The sequence below is a fragment of the Protobothrops mucrosquamatus genome, unplaced genomic scaffold (genome assembly GCF_001527695.2).
Source record: "Protobothrops mucrosquamatus isolate PMUCROS unplaced genomic scaffold, P.Mucros_1.0 scaffold9, whole genome shotgun sequence".
Taxonomy (NCBI): Eukaryota; Metazoa; Chordata; class Lepidosauria; order Squamata; family Viperidae; genus Protobothrops; species Protobothrops mucrosquamatus.
Window position 1 is genome coordinate 249594 of NW_015386396.1, and position 16791 is coordinate 266384.

General features: G+C 37.7%; 1 protein-coding gene across 1 annotated transcript in view; it reads left to right on the forward strand.

The window, feature by feature from the left end:
* Positions 1 to 16791, forward strand: part of ARSG (arylsulfatase G) — a 92478-nt gene that overhangs the window by 30909 nt on the left and 44778 nt on the right. The window contains exons 6-7 of the mRNA XM_015810375.1: positions 963 to 1100; positions 14090 to 14286. Of these exons, the coding sequence (XP_015665861.1) occupies positions 963 to 1100; positions 14090 to 14286 (335 nt within the window). The remainder of the gene's footprint in view (positions 1 to 962; positions 1101 to 14089; positions 14287 to 16791) is intronic.

Genomic DNA, 16791 nt, shown 5'->3' on the forward strand with positions numbered 1-16791 from the left:
TCCACTCATACAAGTGGAGCTTCACTCACACGCTTGCCGATTTCTCCCACGACCCGGTTTCGAACAGGCCGCAGCCCGGAGGTTAGGGATTCCTGCCCTAAACAATCTAGAGATAGTCCTCATTTAGCAATCACAATTGAGAGTAGCAACTCCATTGTTAAGCAAAACAGTTCCTAAGTGGGAGATCATTTTTAATTACTTATTTATCAAATTTATTGTCACAGGGTAACTCTGGGCAATCTATAAGCTCATGTGACTGTGTTTTCCTTTCCCCCACTCCCCTTCCCTCTAAATGCTCAACACGGTGTTGCGATAATTAGAAGAAGGGAATTAATATTTGTATTTACATTCACTAGAAAGGAAGGGACTACAAGAGAGTAACAGGCATAAAATGGGAAATACAAATTGAAAGGAATGCAATGACCCCAGCAAACAGCTGACGTATTCCCCATTGTGGGTTTGCGTTCTCTCTTGTAGTCCCTTCTTCTCCAATCTCCAAAGAGGGAAAAAAGAAAAAAAATGTGTAACAGGGATGCTGTGAAGGCATTGATTGTAAAATTATTTTTCAACACTATTGTAACTTTGAATAGTTGCTGAACAGGACAGCTGGTAAACGAGATCTACCGGTGGTAGGTTGGCTTCATTTAAGTTGGAGGAGGTGGTCCTGCACCTTCCAAGTCCCAGGTTGTGTTAAGCCTAATGGTCCTTTCAGAGCAGTTTGTGGTAATTTGAAACTTCGCCACTTGTGTTCCACCCTACCTTTTTTCAGTTTGGATAGAGGCTGTCTCATTGCTCTGACAAGTAATTTAATCTAGCCCAGAGAGCAAATGTAACCTTGGCTCTCTTTTTTAGCTGATTTTGTTGCGCAAAGGCTATGGAACTACCAAAATAAATAATATTTTTAGAGCCCATTCTTGTATTAATCTCTCATTCCATACTCAAGATCTTATTTTTTTTTCCAGTAACCATCAGACAAACTGCTATCCTGAAGTTGCACTTCCTCTTTTTGAAAACCTTACAATTGTCCAACAGCCTGTAAACTTAACTGCCTTAGCTACAAAGTATACAGAAAAAGTTATTCATTTCATCCACTATGCCAGGTAAGAAAATCTCCATGAACATTGACCTTACTTAGGTAAAATAGTAATGAGTTGGCATTATACAAATTACCTCTGTCCTTTTGTCTCATGAAGCTCCAAGGAAAAGATTGAACATTTTACCTTCCATTCTAAAATCCTCGCTAAACAATCCTAAACTGGGACCAGAATTTCCATTGCTAAATGAAGCAGTTGTTAGGCAAACCTTCAGATCACTACTCTACTTAGCAATGGCAGTTCCAGTAGTCCCAGTCCAACGGCTGCTGGTCTGGGATCCATGTGCTGGGCAGGGGTGCGGCGTTCAGATGCATGCGGCAAACGCAGTAGCAGGAAGAGCCACATCAGTCAAAGGGAATTTGCTGGGCCCAGCTAAGTAATCGAAGAGGCAATCGAATAGGGCGGTGTCGCTGAGCAAGGGCAAGAGAGGAGACATTGGGTGTCTGGATGAAGGTGGAGGCTGTTCAGGGTTGTTGCAGAAGAGGCGGAAGTAGAGGGACAAGGGGTTCCCATAGGTCTGTGCTCTGCAGCTTGCATTGGAAGCACACCTGGAGACTTTGGGAACTATTAAATTATTAAGGTCATTTCGAGGGAGGGGAAACTTGACAAAGAATGTTATGATAATCTGGTAAAGTTCCCAGCGAAAAATAAGTCTGTTACATCTGTTCAGTTGGAAGTGTTAACTTCTGTAGAGCTGATCGCAGAACCTTTAGTTAAGAGTGAGGTCCCTGCCCAGTTTTTATGACATAACAAGCCAGATGCAGGTGGATATGTCATCCTGAGAAAAGCTTCATTTTACCTGTCTCTTACCAGTTATTCTGTGCAATATCTGAGAGCATTAGAGATTCTGTGCAGGATCTTGAAAACTTGTAACAGCCAACCAATCAGTCTTACCATCTTATATATCAACATTTCCTCTCTTGAAAACATAACAGTACTGGCACAGTAGAAGGATTTTTTTTAGCAGCTCAGGGATCAATTACTGTATTAGATACTTGGTAAAAGGTGCAGCCAGAGCTGCTGAGGGGAAGGGAAACATTTATAAAAAGCTTTGAGCGCCGGGGAAAGTGATGATAATCAAAATGTGCCAAATAAATACCTTCCAAGTACACCGAGAAGGGGGAAACGGTGGAAGAACCCTAGTTTTATTGTGGTTCCTGATCCCATAGTCTTACTAGCTGCATTTTCCAGTGAGCAAAAACAATTCAGATCTTTTAAATGATTGCTGCAAAAAAGTAATGATAAAGATCGCTACAGCTCAACCAAAACAAAATGAACTGACTGGGATAGAAATCATGTGTCTATTTATTTAGAGACTATTGATAAATAAGGATGACAAAAGCATCTTTTACAGTACTAAAAATAATTGATTGGAAATCATGCCCTATTTTAAGGTGCAATGCCCAGAATTAGGTACAGTATGTGAGATGGATCTGAACTTTGCAAATTATTGTGCAACTATTACATGTGATTTACTTGGAAAGTTGCAACTACATTATATTACTGATCCATATTTAGATAGTAATAATCTAAATCTTATTCATGTGTACTATTTGATTTCTTTTTCTTAATTAAGTTTATTTATTTCAACTAAATTTCCACCTGCTGCTTCTAGTTCACTTTTTTAACCTGTCAAGATCCCTTTGATTATTATTCTATTTTCTCTTCCATCTTGATAACATTCCATGCATCCAATCATTCAGATCATTAATAAAAAATATTAATTTGCTTGTTTTTTTTCTTCTGTAGTGCACATTTACCATATTTATGAAGAATTGGTGTACTAATTTTTTTCCCTTTAAACATATTTGAAGAAGTCTTTTTGTTGTTCTGAGCAACCTGGATTATCCTGAGCTCATTCTCAGTTCTATCTTTCCTGCTACAATCTTTACAATGCACATAAGAACAGAATCTTTATTGTGGTCAATGTCCGGGCTACAAAACTCCTGGATACATAAAATTGATATAGATTAGTTACGGGAACAGGTTTGTCAGACAGGTTGCATCTTACATATCAAGCGACAGAATTTGGCCATGCTTAAATAGAGTTATTTGAATCTAATAGTAAGAGATTTAAATAAAACTGATCAGAGTGACCAGATGTACAATTAGGTATGGAATTAGCAGTTCATGGTGAATGTTGACATAAAACGGACAGTACAGTAGATGTTTAATGGTTTCCCCCCCCCCCCTATAGCTGAGCAGGCAATTGTAGGACCAGTTTAATGTAATGGTTATGGTGGTGGCCTAGAAACCGGGAGACTGAGTTTTAGTGAAATAATAGAAAATACTTGTAGCTCAGGAGACTTCCGGTTTGCGGCGCAGCGTTACGGGATGCAGGAAGGCAGGGCTCTTCCATGCCCAATTTTGCCCTGCTGGGGGCTCTAAAAAGGGCCTAAAATTACCCCAAAGAGGCGATGAAGAGGAGGAATGCCTTGTTGATCACGGAGGGATGGCGGTCTTTCCGTTCAATACAAGGAAAGCCCTCCAAACTAGCAGGGGAAAGACCGGCTACATTCCTGTGGCTGGCTATTAGCTGCTGACAACCGAAGAAAAAAGCACCAATTAATACTCGTAAACAACATGTTTGGAACTGGATGAGAATATTGATCCTTTTTTTACTATTTTACAACTGAATTTCCTTGGGAAAGGCTCCCAAGAAGCTAAAAACTTCAATGTAAACGGAGCGGCATTTTAATTTTATGGGGGACAGAAACATACAATACTGAAGTGGAAGTAATATAAAGCTATAGTTTTGATAAATTTGAGAACTGAGATAACTGTTAAGATTTTCTCTTTGAAAAAAACCACAATACTATATATGTTCAAATGAATGAAAGGTTTAATTTATTCCAAAATCAAAGTAAAACTTGATTTAAATTTTTTAAAGCTATAGCTAAATTTGAAGGGTTGAAAGGCAAAATCCAATCTAGAGACTGGATTTTCCCTGATTCCACTTGGAAGGTTAGATAATATTATCAGGTAGGGGTTAGAAAGAGAGGGGCTCATTCCTAAAAGTCTACTCTTAGAATGAAACCCCCCTCCTTCAGTGTTTTTGTTTGATTTGATTTTCCTATTTAAATTGAGAACAGAGTCAGGCAATCTTTTATAAGGCACTGTAATCCTGATTTTTTGTTTTGTCAAAAATAGCGTGAATAGAATAAGGCCTCTTCTGGTTCCAGAGAAAGGAATATGGCCTGTGTTACACATAAGTGGGGTTGTATTAATGGTATTGATCATTCCTACATACTAAAAAAAAATCATTCATAGTGACACAGTTAGGCACTAAGCTTGCCTTGTTAATAAGCAGAATTTAAGTTTCAGTCTTACCAGAGGTGGCAATAGAAAGTTGGTGCAGAAGACTATTTCATTTTATTTGGTACAGAACTTTGATCTGATTCCAAAACTGTGCTTCAGAGTATATGGAAATGTAAATTAGCGTATGTCTGCAACTTTAAAGCAGCTATATTTTTCCTCACAATTACTGTCAGGAGTTGCATATAGATGCTATATTTATTCTGAAGTCCTGTTTGGTTATATGCCAACGTGTGCACAGGACATTAAAAAAAAAATCAGTTAACATGACTCTGCTAGAATTGGATTATGTACTGTATCCAAGACATTTTCACATAATAACTTCAAAAACCTGAAAAGCTGCCAATGAACTTTTGAAAGTTTCTGGCTGATTTTACCATTATTATTTTAGTTTTATATTTCAGCACAATTTGTACTCATAGAAGATCAAGGCAAGCACACTTTGCTGGTTCTGGGGTTAATGAACAAGCTTTCCTTCTTAAGTGAATCTCAGGGATTCTCTTTAATTGGGTATTAGGACTGGATCATACTGGTTAATCCCTTATGCAAGCAGCTGAAACTAATCCAGGAGAAAATTCATTTGGGTGGACAAGTTGGTATTTTAAAACAGCTTTATACACTTATATTTATTTTCATTTTCTTGATCCTTTTTGTTCTTAGCTTTGAGCAAATTGTGAGTTCTTGAGATTTATGTGGGAGGTTTCTTTTATCATTATTATTAACTTGGATTGCTCTGGTAGTAGAGGAGAAAAGACAGTTGCCACAGATAAAAGAGTAAAGATTCCCAACTTGGAGTAATTGATAATTCCTCCAACTTCATATTTCATTGCGTGCCTTCATAACCAATATCTTTCTTAGTTGCAATTACAAGTAGCAACCAAATTCCTACCTAAATAGAGTAAAACAAATCCTATTATAACATCTTCTTCCTATTTAGGAGAATCATTGTTTTCTTTTTTTATATAGTAATCAGCTGGGGCAAATTTATTGCTCTTTCGTTCCAATATTCTTAGGAAGTTCTAAAGACTAACACTAAAATTATATGCATTAAATGTTATTGTTTCCTCAGCAGTCTTGAAACTGAATTTTAATAAGGTTGTTTGTGTCTGAACCTAATATTTATAAGGGACTTTCTTTTTTCCCCACTCAGATTAGTTGATTTCCTTCAGTAGATTGCACTGAAGGAAGAAACTATTTGGAGAGGCAGCAGACAATTTATTGTTTCCTTATGTTTTTCAAGTGCCACAGCAAAATCACAGTAGTGATGTTGCTAATAATAACAATATTCTAATTATAGTATCTTCTGTACATCTTCTCTAGTTTTGGGTCAACATAAATCTATCAAGACAGGAAGTAATAACACAAATAATTAACAAAAAATATTGACACTCATAAATTGCTTTTTCATTTTTTTAATAGTCTGCATTTAACAGGTATTGTTAGCAAAGCAAATTATTCACATTTTGCTGCAAATATGGCTGCCAAGTTCATAAAATTGAGGGCGGATGGGTGGTGGAAGGAAATACTAAAAGTTACTAAACTACGTACGTTCCAAAAAGGAAGGAAATTCAAATTATGAGGTATAAAAAGACTCTAATTGAAAATGTTTAATGTTACAGATTTTTTTTTATTTGTAATCTATGCAGTGATTTTTGGAAGATTTAGTATGATGTTGACAAGAAATTACCATTCTTGACTTATACACATAATACCCAACAGAAAGCAACCAAGAAAAAAAAATGAAAATCCCAATGAAACCAAATATATACGTATATTACAATAATGCATAAAAGTGATTCTGTTTTTAAGGAACGAATTAAAGCTTTCCACACTTACCACAGGGTTATGATAAGTGTGGAAAGCTTTAATTTATTCCATAAAAACAGAATCACTTTTATGCAATTATTGTAATGTATACATTTATATTTAGTTTCATTGGAATTTTCTTTTTTTTCTTCATTTGCTGTCTGTTTTGGTATATGTATGTGCATATGTTGTATATGTGTACACACATTCATATACACAGGAAAACAAATACACCAGAAGGGAAACTATGTTTTGTATTTTGTTATTTTTTCTTTTTCTATATTACGGCAATACAATTTTAAAAGATTAGTAGATTGTTGTAAAGATATGCTTAATGAAGATTGTTCTGTGTCATCTTGGAAATGTTGAAACAATTTGTATTTGTTTATTTTTAATGTCCATGAGAATATCATATCTAAATTACGCAAACACACTCACGCATACAGGCGTCATTCCCTCGTTTTCCTTTTGGAAGGCCTTGGGGAAAAACAAGACTTCTCTGAGGAAATAAATCTGGCTGTGAAGAAGAAAATAACACATGTCATCTGGCTAGGTAAAAATAAATTAGTCTCCATAATATCATCTTTTGTTTTACTTGGTCCTTCCTGGCAACACACCTTTCTCCTCTACTATATGGGAATGCTGAAATCATAGAGAAATTTCAAATAGTCTTCTTTGAACAATACACTCTCCCCTTTATTAAATGCTGACATTGTTTTAAGGAAGAAAATAGGGCATAGTGCTTGGTTACTAGAGGGACTGCCCATCTCCCCTAGTATTTGCCCAGCCTATTTGAACTGGTAAGATTGGCATGCCTTGAGGTCCTTTCATGTCATCTATCACGGGTCCCCAACCCCTGGTCCTTGGACCAGTACCAGGCCATGGCATGCCAGCAACCGGGTCGCACAAACAAGCAAAGCCCCATCTGCGGAATCCAGGCAGCACACAAAACCATGTCCCCTCTGGTCCGCGGAAAAACCTCTCTCCACGTAACCGGTCCCTGGTGCCCAAAAGGTTGGGGACCTTTGATCTATCCAGGATCCTGGAAACTTTTCTCGTATGAGCGAAGTCCCCTTGTATTGTGTGGTGTGATTCCAGTCCAGTTTTTGTCATCTTGTCATCTTTTAATTCTTATTTTTATTTCTTAAACTTTTTTTTAATGTTTTTATTTGAGAATTGCCCAGAGTCATTGGGAGTTGGGTGGCTTACAAACTTAATAAATAATTGTACTGGATTACTGTGGCTTTCTCTGATAAACAAGAGGGTTTTTTCAACACTTGGAGTCCATATGAAGTACTTATCAGAAAAAACAGTGCAGATAGTCCTCACTTACCAGTCAATCATTCAGCAACTGTTTGAAGTTAGGACAGTGCTGAGAAAATAGGCTTATGGCCCATTACAACCATTTATGACTTTCTCAGCATCCTTGTATCACCATTACAATCAACATGCATTATCCTATGTCTGACCTGAGTTTTTTTCCCCTTTTTTTGTATCTTGCAAAGCAGAAATTGGAGAGGAAGGAATTGCAAGAGAGTAAGCTCTTCTACACTTTGAAAGCAGTGTGATTGTCAGGCAAAAGAAAGTGCCAGGCAAAGAGAGGTTGCTTACAGAAATCATTTGCTTTTTCCCCCTCACCTTCCTTCACAGAGCAGAGAGATTGAGAAGGAAGGGATCTCAAGAGAATAAGCTGTTTGCTCCTGTCCACAGCTCCCAGTCCTGGACTGCTGGAGCAATTGCATTCTGTTCAATGTGTATAAGACAATAAGTAGACTCTTGAGCATTTCAAAGGACAGGGAAAACAAACAAAAGCCGAAGGTGTGAAATTGTGCAATCTTGTCTTGTCAAGCACAATCACAGTCACACGATTTCCCACTTAGCAACAGAGTTGCTGATCCCAATTAAGCAAAGATTACCTGTGAGCAGACCTTTGTACAGGCTTGCACAACTGCTTCATAAGCTGCTCCTGTCTGTTTCTGCATGCATGTCAATGCATAGTCACTTTGGTTTATGTTTTTCTTAGTGAGACAGTATGTGGAAGCAACTGAGCTCAGTTAATGTGGCAGTCATGCAGGCTGGAAAACAAGGTACAGCTTCTTCAGTGGTTCTAAGAGAGATGCTTTGTATGCATTCCTGCATGTTGTAAAGGAGCTCTTTTAAAGGATTTGCACAGCTCCAGGCAGAAGTGCTTTTCTTGAGGGCACTCCATGAAGATCTAAAATTCCTTCCTTCCTAAGCTGCTCTCCTTAGATATTACACTGCTTTCTTTAGAAGTGGAAAGTAGCCATCCCAGTCATTTATTATCATAGGACCAGAATTAAGAAAATTGTATCACCCAAATCTTTCTGTTCCATGTCCATATATGCATAGTTATTTTTTCAGGGAGAATGATGAAATAGATAGCAATACAAGAGGAAAGATAGAATGCAAGGATTATTTCTCATTGGTAGTCTTTGACATAGCAGTTGTGAGCGTAACAGTGACATTCTTGCACTGTTGAGCTTCCAGTGCAGTAAATATTAGCGCACGATTCCTCGCTCTACTTTTAATTGGAAAGATTGGTTAGTCCGCCTACAAAGAAGACATGGATAAATTTGATATCAGAAACTCCAGTATCTAAAAAAAATGGAAAACAGGAGATACTATTGCACTGGTTTTGGAGTAGACATTCTTGATCAAAGGATTCACAAAGATAGATTTTGTTATAAAATACTTGATACAGGATTTGTTAAGAAATTAAACTGTATTGTGCATGGATCATATCTCTTTGTATACACACACACACACACACACACATTCAGTCTTGTTTCTGCACAATACTGCAGGGAGATGAGGAACCTTTTTTTCTACAAACATTTATGCACTATAATAAATCTAACATTGAGGATTCCTCAACATTCTTTGCTGATGAGTCAGGGAGGATTTCTTTCTCTTCCATTCTTGCCAGATCCTCTTCTTTCCTGGGAAATATATGAAAGTTGATGTAACAGTTGTAATTTTAATGCAAGTGATTTATTATAGTATTCGAAGAAATACTATAATAAATTAGTGCAGGATAGAAAATGATGTCATTTGCTAAATAATAGCAGGGAGAAGTAAACCGTTCCATGTGGAAGTAAGTCCAGGGAGAAGTTATTTCCTGAGAGAGAAACATAATCTGAAGTGAGGGAGTTTAGATCTGGATTTGTACATCTTGTTGATATATTCTTTGTTTTGATTGATCATATGCCATCAAGTCATTTTCAACTCTGAGCAACCACATAGATTTCCTCCACGATGATCTGTCCATAATTTGGTCTTCTAAGGGTGCCATCAGCACTGTGACTGTGGAGTCCATCCACCTTGCTATTGGCCATCCTTTTCTTCTCTTTCCTTCCGCCTTTTCCAGAATTAGACTGTTTCCTAGAAAGGTTTTTCCATTCTTTGTTATCCTGAGTTTATTGACTAATCAATTAATGGAATTGCACAAGAAGTGAGCAAAAAATCTAGCAGCTCTGAGTTTTAGTACGCATGAAGGATTCAGAGAGTATGTGAGCAAAGGAGAGTTTGACACTGTGTGGGAAAAGTAGCTCACAAAATCACACCTGGACAAAAATCAAGAATTTTGCTTATTTAACTGTGTGCTTAGATTTAATTCAGGATTAGTAACCCAGACATTGCTAAGTTTCAAGAAAAGTAATTCTTCAGCCAGAAAGTCACACTGGTAGCATTGTCTGTGGGAGGAATAAAAACAGAGAAGATGGTGGAATTGGCATTGCAATTGTATTGGCCTTGCTCTCTGTATAAAAGGAGCTTCCTGCCATCTTGCCTTTTTTGACCCTCGCCCCCTCTTTCACAGATGCCACTGCACACTGACTGAAGAGGAAAAAATAAAATAATAACTGTGACATTTAAGATCACACTGTAAATTGGCGTACCATCCTATAACTCAGTAGGACAGATAGTCCTCAACTTACAACAGTTCATTTAGTCACCGTTCAGTTAGTACTAAAAAAGTGACTTATGGCCATTTTTCACACTTATGAGCATTGCAGCTTCCCCATGGTCACATGATCAAAATTCAGATGCTTGGCAGTTGGGTCATATTTATGACAGTTGCAATATCCTGGGGTCATGTGATCACCTTTTGTGACCTTCTGACAAGCAATGTCAATGGGGAAATCAGATTCACTTAAAAATCGTGTTACTAATTTAAGAACTGCAGTGATTCATTTAACAACTATGGCAAGAAAGATTGTAAAAATGGGGCAAAATTCACTTTAAACTGTCTCACTTAGCAGCAGAAATTTTGGGCTCAATTGTGGTCATACGTTGAGGACTACCTATACTTCCAAGACAAGCAAGCCTTGTAATAAAATAGTTTATTTCTCTTAATCCTTTGTCAGCTCATGTATTCTGATGAATAACTCTAAATTGCTAGTGTCAGTGGAAAACTAGTGTCAGGTTAATTTTTGATTGGAGCTCCCCAGAGTTGGTTGAAAGATCAGTAGTTATGTACTATAAACGTTTCAAATAAACAAACAAATAAATAAATAAAGTAACAGCCACCGCTCTTACATTGCAGCAGGCAGTGACTATGATCTGTACTCAAACAGATTGAGTAATACGCCCCTTGAATCTATGTTGTTTCTGATGAAAGAGTTATAGATGTGAATGCTCTAAACCAGGGGTGTCAAACTCGCTATGTCACGTGACGTGTCGCGACGTATCGTGACTTTTTTTCCATTGCCGGCAATGAGGTGGGCGTGGTTTTGCCATGACGCATCCGGCCCACGGGCCGGCAGTTTGACACCCCTGCTCTAAACTCATCTGAATCCCAAGAACCACAGCATTCTTAATGAAGCTGACATTTTGAATTGGTGCAGATATTTAAAGAATAGTATGAACCCTGCTTGAAATAACATTTTATTCCATAATTATTCCCTCAAAACATTTCTCAGCTTTGTTCCTAGCCCACTTGTGCTTCCCACGCTTCATATCCTTTCCCAAATTTAACCATGCTAAGATTTCTTCTGTCTCCAAGGAGAAAAGGAAGGAAAGAAGGATTTATACTTTTGTAGCTCTTAAAGGGGCTTGAGGTTAAGGAAATTCCAAGAAGGTCAAGAAAATCCTGTCTAATTCTTTTTCTCTTTCTTCTTTCCTTTCTCTTTCCCACCCAATGTCTTAACCAAAAATAGAACATTCCCTGTCTGCCTTACAGAATGATGCTGACTGGGGAGCAATTGATAATGTTAACATTTCAGTGCAGGTTAATTAATATTTCCTGACCTGGCAATTAAATATAAACCTTTACAAGATAAACAATTTTTCTAATACATTTCAGTGACCCAAAATTTTATAAGTAAGATGATGGAAGCATTAAGAATGGATCACATTGTTCAACTATTTCTCCTATTAGCAAAACCCAGAAAGGATAAATATAGAGGAACATTCAAAAGTCAATGATGCAACCTTCTTATTCAATCTTTGACCGCAAAGTTACAACATTTTGAGGCCTTGGGGGATTTCTGCAAGTTGGAGTAATAGTACTACTCTATGCTAATCATCTTGCTGGAAAGAATAAAATTTCTTGTAAATTTCTGCTTCTTCCGTCTACCCTGGCTTTCAGGCACCATTATGATGATGCAACCGCTAGATAATGTCCATTGACCTCTATTTTAAAACATGTATGTATGTGTGTGTGTGTGTATATGTATTTATAAAAAATGAAAAGTTTAAGACAGTCCAGAGAATTACTAAAGCCCATAAGATATCTTTTCTATGAGCTCTCATGCAATTTCAGCCATTTTTATTCTAAATTTATAACCATTTTTTTTTTACATCTGCAACATTGCGCAAAACTGCTTTGATGCCCACTGCCAGAAAAACTTGCTGATCTATATGTTTTGTGTAGAAAGGACATAGTACCGTCCTCTAGATGAAAGGGGATAAAAAATAGCAAGAGCCTGTGACTGTTTTTTTCTGGTTTTTAAAAATGTGCTTACTTTAATTATATATGTAGAAAGGCCATCATTAGGAAGTCTTCCAAACTTTTTCCTAGAGTTCAACTCTGGTGATAACAGAAGAGAAATCAGTGAGGTGAATTCCAGAAGTTATATGTGATGTGGGATTATAGAAATGCTGGTAATTATTTATAAAATTTATAGGCTGCCCATCTTACCTCAAGGTAATTCAAGATATGGTTCAAGAATAAAAAGGGAGGTAGGGAATGGAAGGAATAGAATGGTAACTACGAGAGAGAGAGAGAGAGAGAGAGAGAGAGAGAGAGAGAGAGAGAGAGAGAGAGGAGCAAGTCATAAGTCTATGTTTTTCTTTTCTTTTTTTATACTTTCCTTTGATTCTTTATACTTTTATTGTATTTAAAATTCTAATGAAAAATAAAAAGAAATGCAGGTATGAGTGAAACCTCCCTGGATCAAAGTATGGGTCAATCTTTTTAGTTAAGAAGATTGGAGAAGAAAAGTGACATTGTACAACTCTTGCTTCAGCCCCTCCAAAAGAGACAAACAGGAGTGGTGCTGAGAGAAACTGTTCCTGGGTGTTATTTCAAGGGAATCAAAAGTTCAAGCAATGACGAATTTCAGTGCCAGATGGAAAAATTATTCCTGTCAGCTTTTCTCTTTTAATCAATTGCTCAACTGGGTGGAGGCTTATGTTGCAAAGTGGTTTTCAAAACTGAGATGACACCATAGGACAGAAAGTGCAAACAGAATAATCCCAGAAAATGAAAGAGAATCTGTTTTTCCACTCATCCCAGAAAAAAGTAGCAGTAATACCAGCCTTTGGTTTTGCAGTATTTGTTAGATCAGATATGGTCATTGACATCCTTTGATCCAACTTGTATAGCCAAGATAGATTTTTGTAACAGTCAGTTGGGAAATTATCAAGTATGGGAGGAAAAGGAGCATTATTAAATACAGAGAGAATAAAGGCATTAGCTGTGTTTACTTTTAATTAAAATGAACATTAATCCAATTTTGTTTTTATCTCTGCTCAATTCCAAGTCAGGGTTCCTCATCAGATAAAAGGGAAAATGTAGCTTTGATTCCCAAATTTTTGCACAGATCTGCTTTAATGTACCTTCTAATTAAATATGAATTAACAATAATTTCTTCCTGAGGAAAATGTGAGAATTTCCTTTTACAGTTATATTTTTTTATAAATCTGTAATATATTTATTTGTATTATTGTAATTATTGTTATTTTTTAAAATTTAAGTTGCTCAGAGTCACTTGGTCACCTTCTTAGAAATCAATGTCCACTAGGAAAGCTGATATAAACAGGTTTAGTAAATGAGATAAATGAAAGTTTGGTAGGAAAGGAGATTTGCTTAAGAAGCCAAAGAAAAGAAAATACAAAGAGGTACAACTCCAACTGAGCCTCAAATTTCTGTTGCTAAGCAAGACAGTTGTTAAGTGAATTGCACCAGATTTTGCGACCTTTCTTTGTCACAATTATTATGCAAATCACCGAATTTTTAAAATCATGCAGTTGTTAAACAAACCTGGTTTCCCCTCCCCCATTGACTTTGCTTGTTGGAAGCCAGCTGGGAAGATTATAAATGGGACGCTGCAACTGTCATAAACATAGGCCAGATACCAAATTTTGATCACATGACCATGAGGATGCTGCAGCAGTCTTAAGTGTGGAAACCGGTCATAAGTCACTTTTTTTCAATGCCTTTGTAACTTTGAATGGTCACTAAATGAATGGTTGTAAGTCAAGGACTACCTGTACAACTGTTGGAATTTTAGTCAGTTGCTGTGTGAGACTAGTTTACCCACTACTAATGGTAGGTGTAATAATTATGATCAAGGATGTTGCTCCTCCACATAATTAACTGTCGCAAACCTTTATTTTATTTCATTTGCCAGCCAGAAAGGCCTCCCTTTCTTCCTGTATCTTGCTCTGGCTCATATGCACGTGCCTTTGGTCTTGTCTGAGGCACCTTGGAATCAATCTTGCCAAGATCCCTATGGAACATACTTGAAGGAAATGGATGCTTTGGTGGGACGGGTCAAGGATGCAGTTGACAGCACAGGAAAGGAAGATACATTCCTCTGGTTTACAGGTGAAGTAATAAAGCCCCTCATGGCAATACAGGTGGCACAGAGATGTCATTTTGGTGGGGACATATTCCGAAAACTTGCTGGATACAATGGGGCTAATAGCATGAATCAGCCTGGTAAATTAAATAATGAAGTATGTTAAATGTCTCAGGTGTGGTGGCTAGGGACTCGGATCCAGTGCAGGAAACAAACATCCCTGATGGATAGCTGTCAAGTCTCTGCTTGAATACACCAGGCCCACATGCCACCATCCCTACCTGAAAAAATGCCACACTTATACAATCTCTGTAACACTATTTTAAAAGGAAGATCTATCCCTCATTCTTGATTTAAATCTAAAATATTACCTATCCCCAACCAGAAAGAGATGTTGTAACAATTTCATATGACAGCCCTATTTGAGTATTGAATATTATGAGCTGCTAGATTACATAAGTTGTTGTTGTTGGAAGGGACCTTGGAGGTCATCTAGTCCAACCCCCTGCCCAGGCAGGAAATCCTATACCATTTCAGACAAATGGCTGTCCAATCTCTTCTTAAAGACTTCCAGTGTTGGAGCATTCACAGCTTCTGGAGGCAGATTGTTCCACTGATTAATTGTTCTAAATGTCAGGAAGTTTCTCCTTAGTTCTAGATTGCTTCTCTCTTTGGCTAGTTTCCATCCATTGCTTCTTGTCTTGCCTTCAGGTGCTTTGGAGAATAGCTTGACTCCCTCTTCTTTGTGGCAGCCCCTGAGACATTGGAACACTGCTATCATTCCCCCCCTCGTCCTTCTCTTCATTAAACTAGACATACCCAATTCCAGCAACCGTTCCTTGTATGTTTTAGCCTCCGGTCCCGTAATCATCTTTGTTGCTCTTCTCTGTACTGTTTCTAGAGTCTCAACATCTTTTTTACATCGTGGTGACCAAAACTGGATGCCATATTCCAAGTGTGGCCTTATCAAGGCATTGTAAAGTGGTATTAACACTTCACGTGATCTTGATTCTATCCCTCTATTAATGCAGCCTAGCACTGTGTTGGCTTTTTTGGCAGCTACAGCACACTGCTGGCTCATATTTAAGTGATTGTCCACTAGGACTCCGAGATCCCTCTCACAGTTACTACTATTGAGCAAGGTACCTCCTAAACTCTACCTGTGCATTTGGTTTTTCTTGCCTAAATGTAGAACCTTACTTTTTTCACCATTGAATTTCATTTTGTTAGAAAGTGCGCAATGTTCAAGTCTGTCAAGATCCTTCTGTAAGCCTATCTTCTGGAGTATTGGCTATTCCTGCCAGCTTGGTGTCATCTGCAAATTTGATGAGTTCCCCATCTATCCCCTCATCCAAATCGTTGATGAAGATGTTGAAGAGCACTGGGCCCAGAACAGAGCCCTGGGGCACCCCACTACACACTTCCCTCCATGTGGATGCAGTTCCATTGAGAACCACATGCTGAGTATGGCCGGTCAGCCAATTATGAATCCATCTGGTGGTGATGCTGTCTAACCCACATTTTTCTATCTTATCAAGCAGTAATACATGCCTATCGGGTTTCTGCTAGACTAGAATGGCTATTTTAGTTTAAGATGTTAGAAAAATATAAATTGGAAATTGAATTAATTAATAGACTTACATTTTAAATCTCTTGCATGGCTAGGTTTAATGATTTGAATTTATAATCCTAATAGGAGGGCTTCAGGATAGGCATCCAACATATTCTGTAGTACAGACAGATTCTTCCTGCAGAATATAGTCCCAAAATAATAAAAGTCTTTATTTAAAATTAATTAGCAATAGCATTTTAATGGAAAACGAGAATGCCGTGGGAGAAGGGGAACTATCAGTACCCAAAATTTTATGCAGCCTGGGTTCATGGCAATTTGGACATGCAAAGCTAAGGTTGCAAGCCAGGTTCTCTCTAATCCCTGCAGTCTAGCTCATGGCTCTTAAAATAAAGGGCTTGCTGACTAGTGGTTACTGTGCATACTGTACTCTAAAGAAAGATGCAGCAGATTCATGGAGACCTTCATGGAGACCTTCAGTCTTGGCTGAAAGTCCTCAGAGAACCAAAAATTTTATGGAACAGATTTCCCTGACTGGCCCTAGGACTCCAACCCTGTGCCTCTAATGACCTAGGAGAATTAAAAACAATAAAAGTATAGAGGTATCAGCACCCCTCTTACTTATTTTCAGTGCTGCTTTTATTCTGCTGCTAGCTTTATTTTCTTCCTTTGTCTACCCCCCCCTTGTTTTTTTGTTTGCTCAGAGCGTTTAGAAGTTAATGATGGTTAGCTTCTGTACGCAGAACTCAGTCTTGTGTTTTATCAAAAACAGATCATGCCAGACAAACCTTATTACATTCTTTGACCAAGTGACAAAATTAGTGGATCAGAGGAATGCTGTGGATATAATTTACTTGGACTTCAGTAAGGCATTTGATAAAGTAGATCACAACCTACTACTCGATAAGATAGAAAAATATGGGTTAGACAGCATCACCACCAGATGGATCCGTAGCTGGCT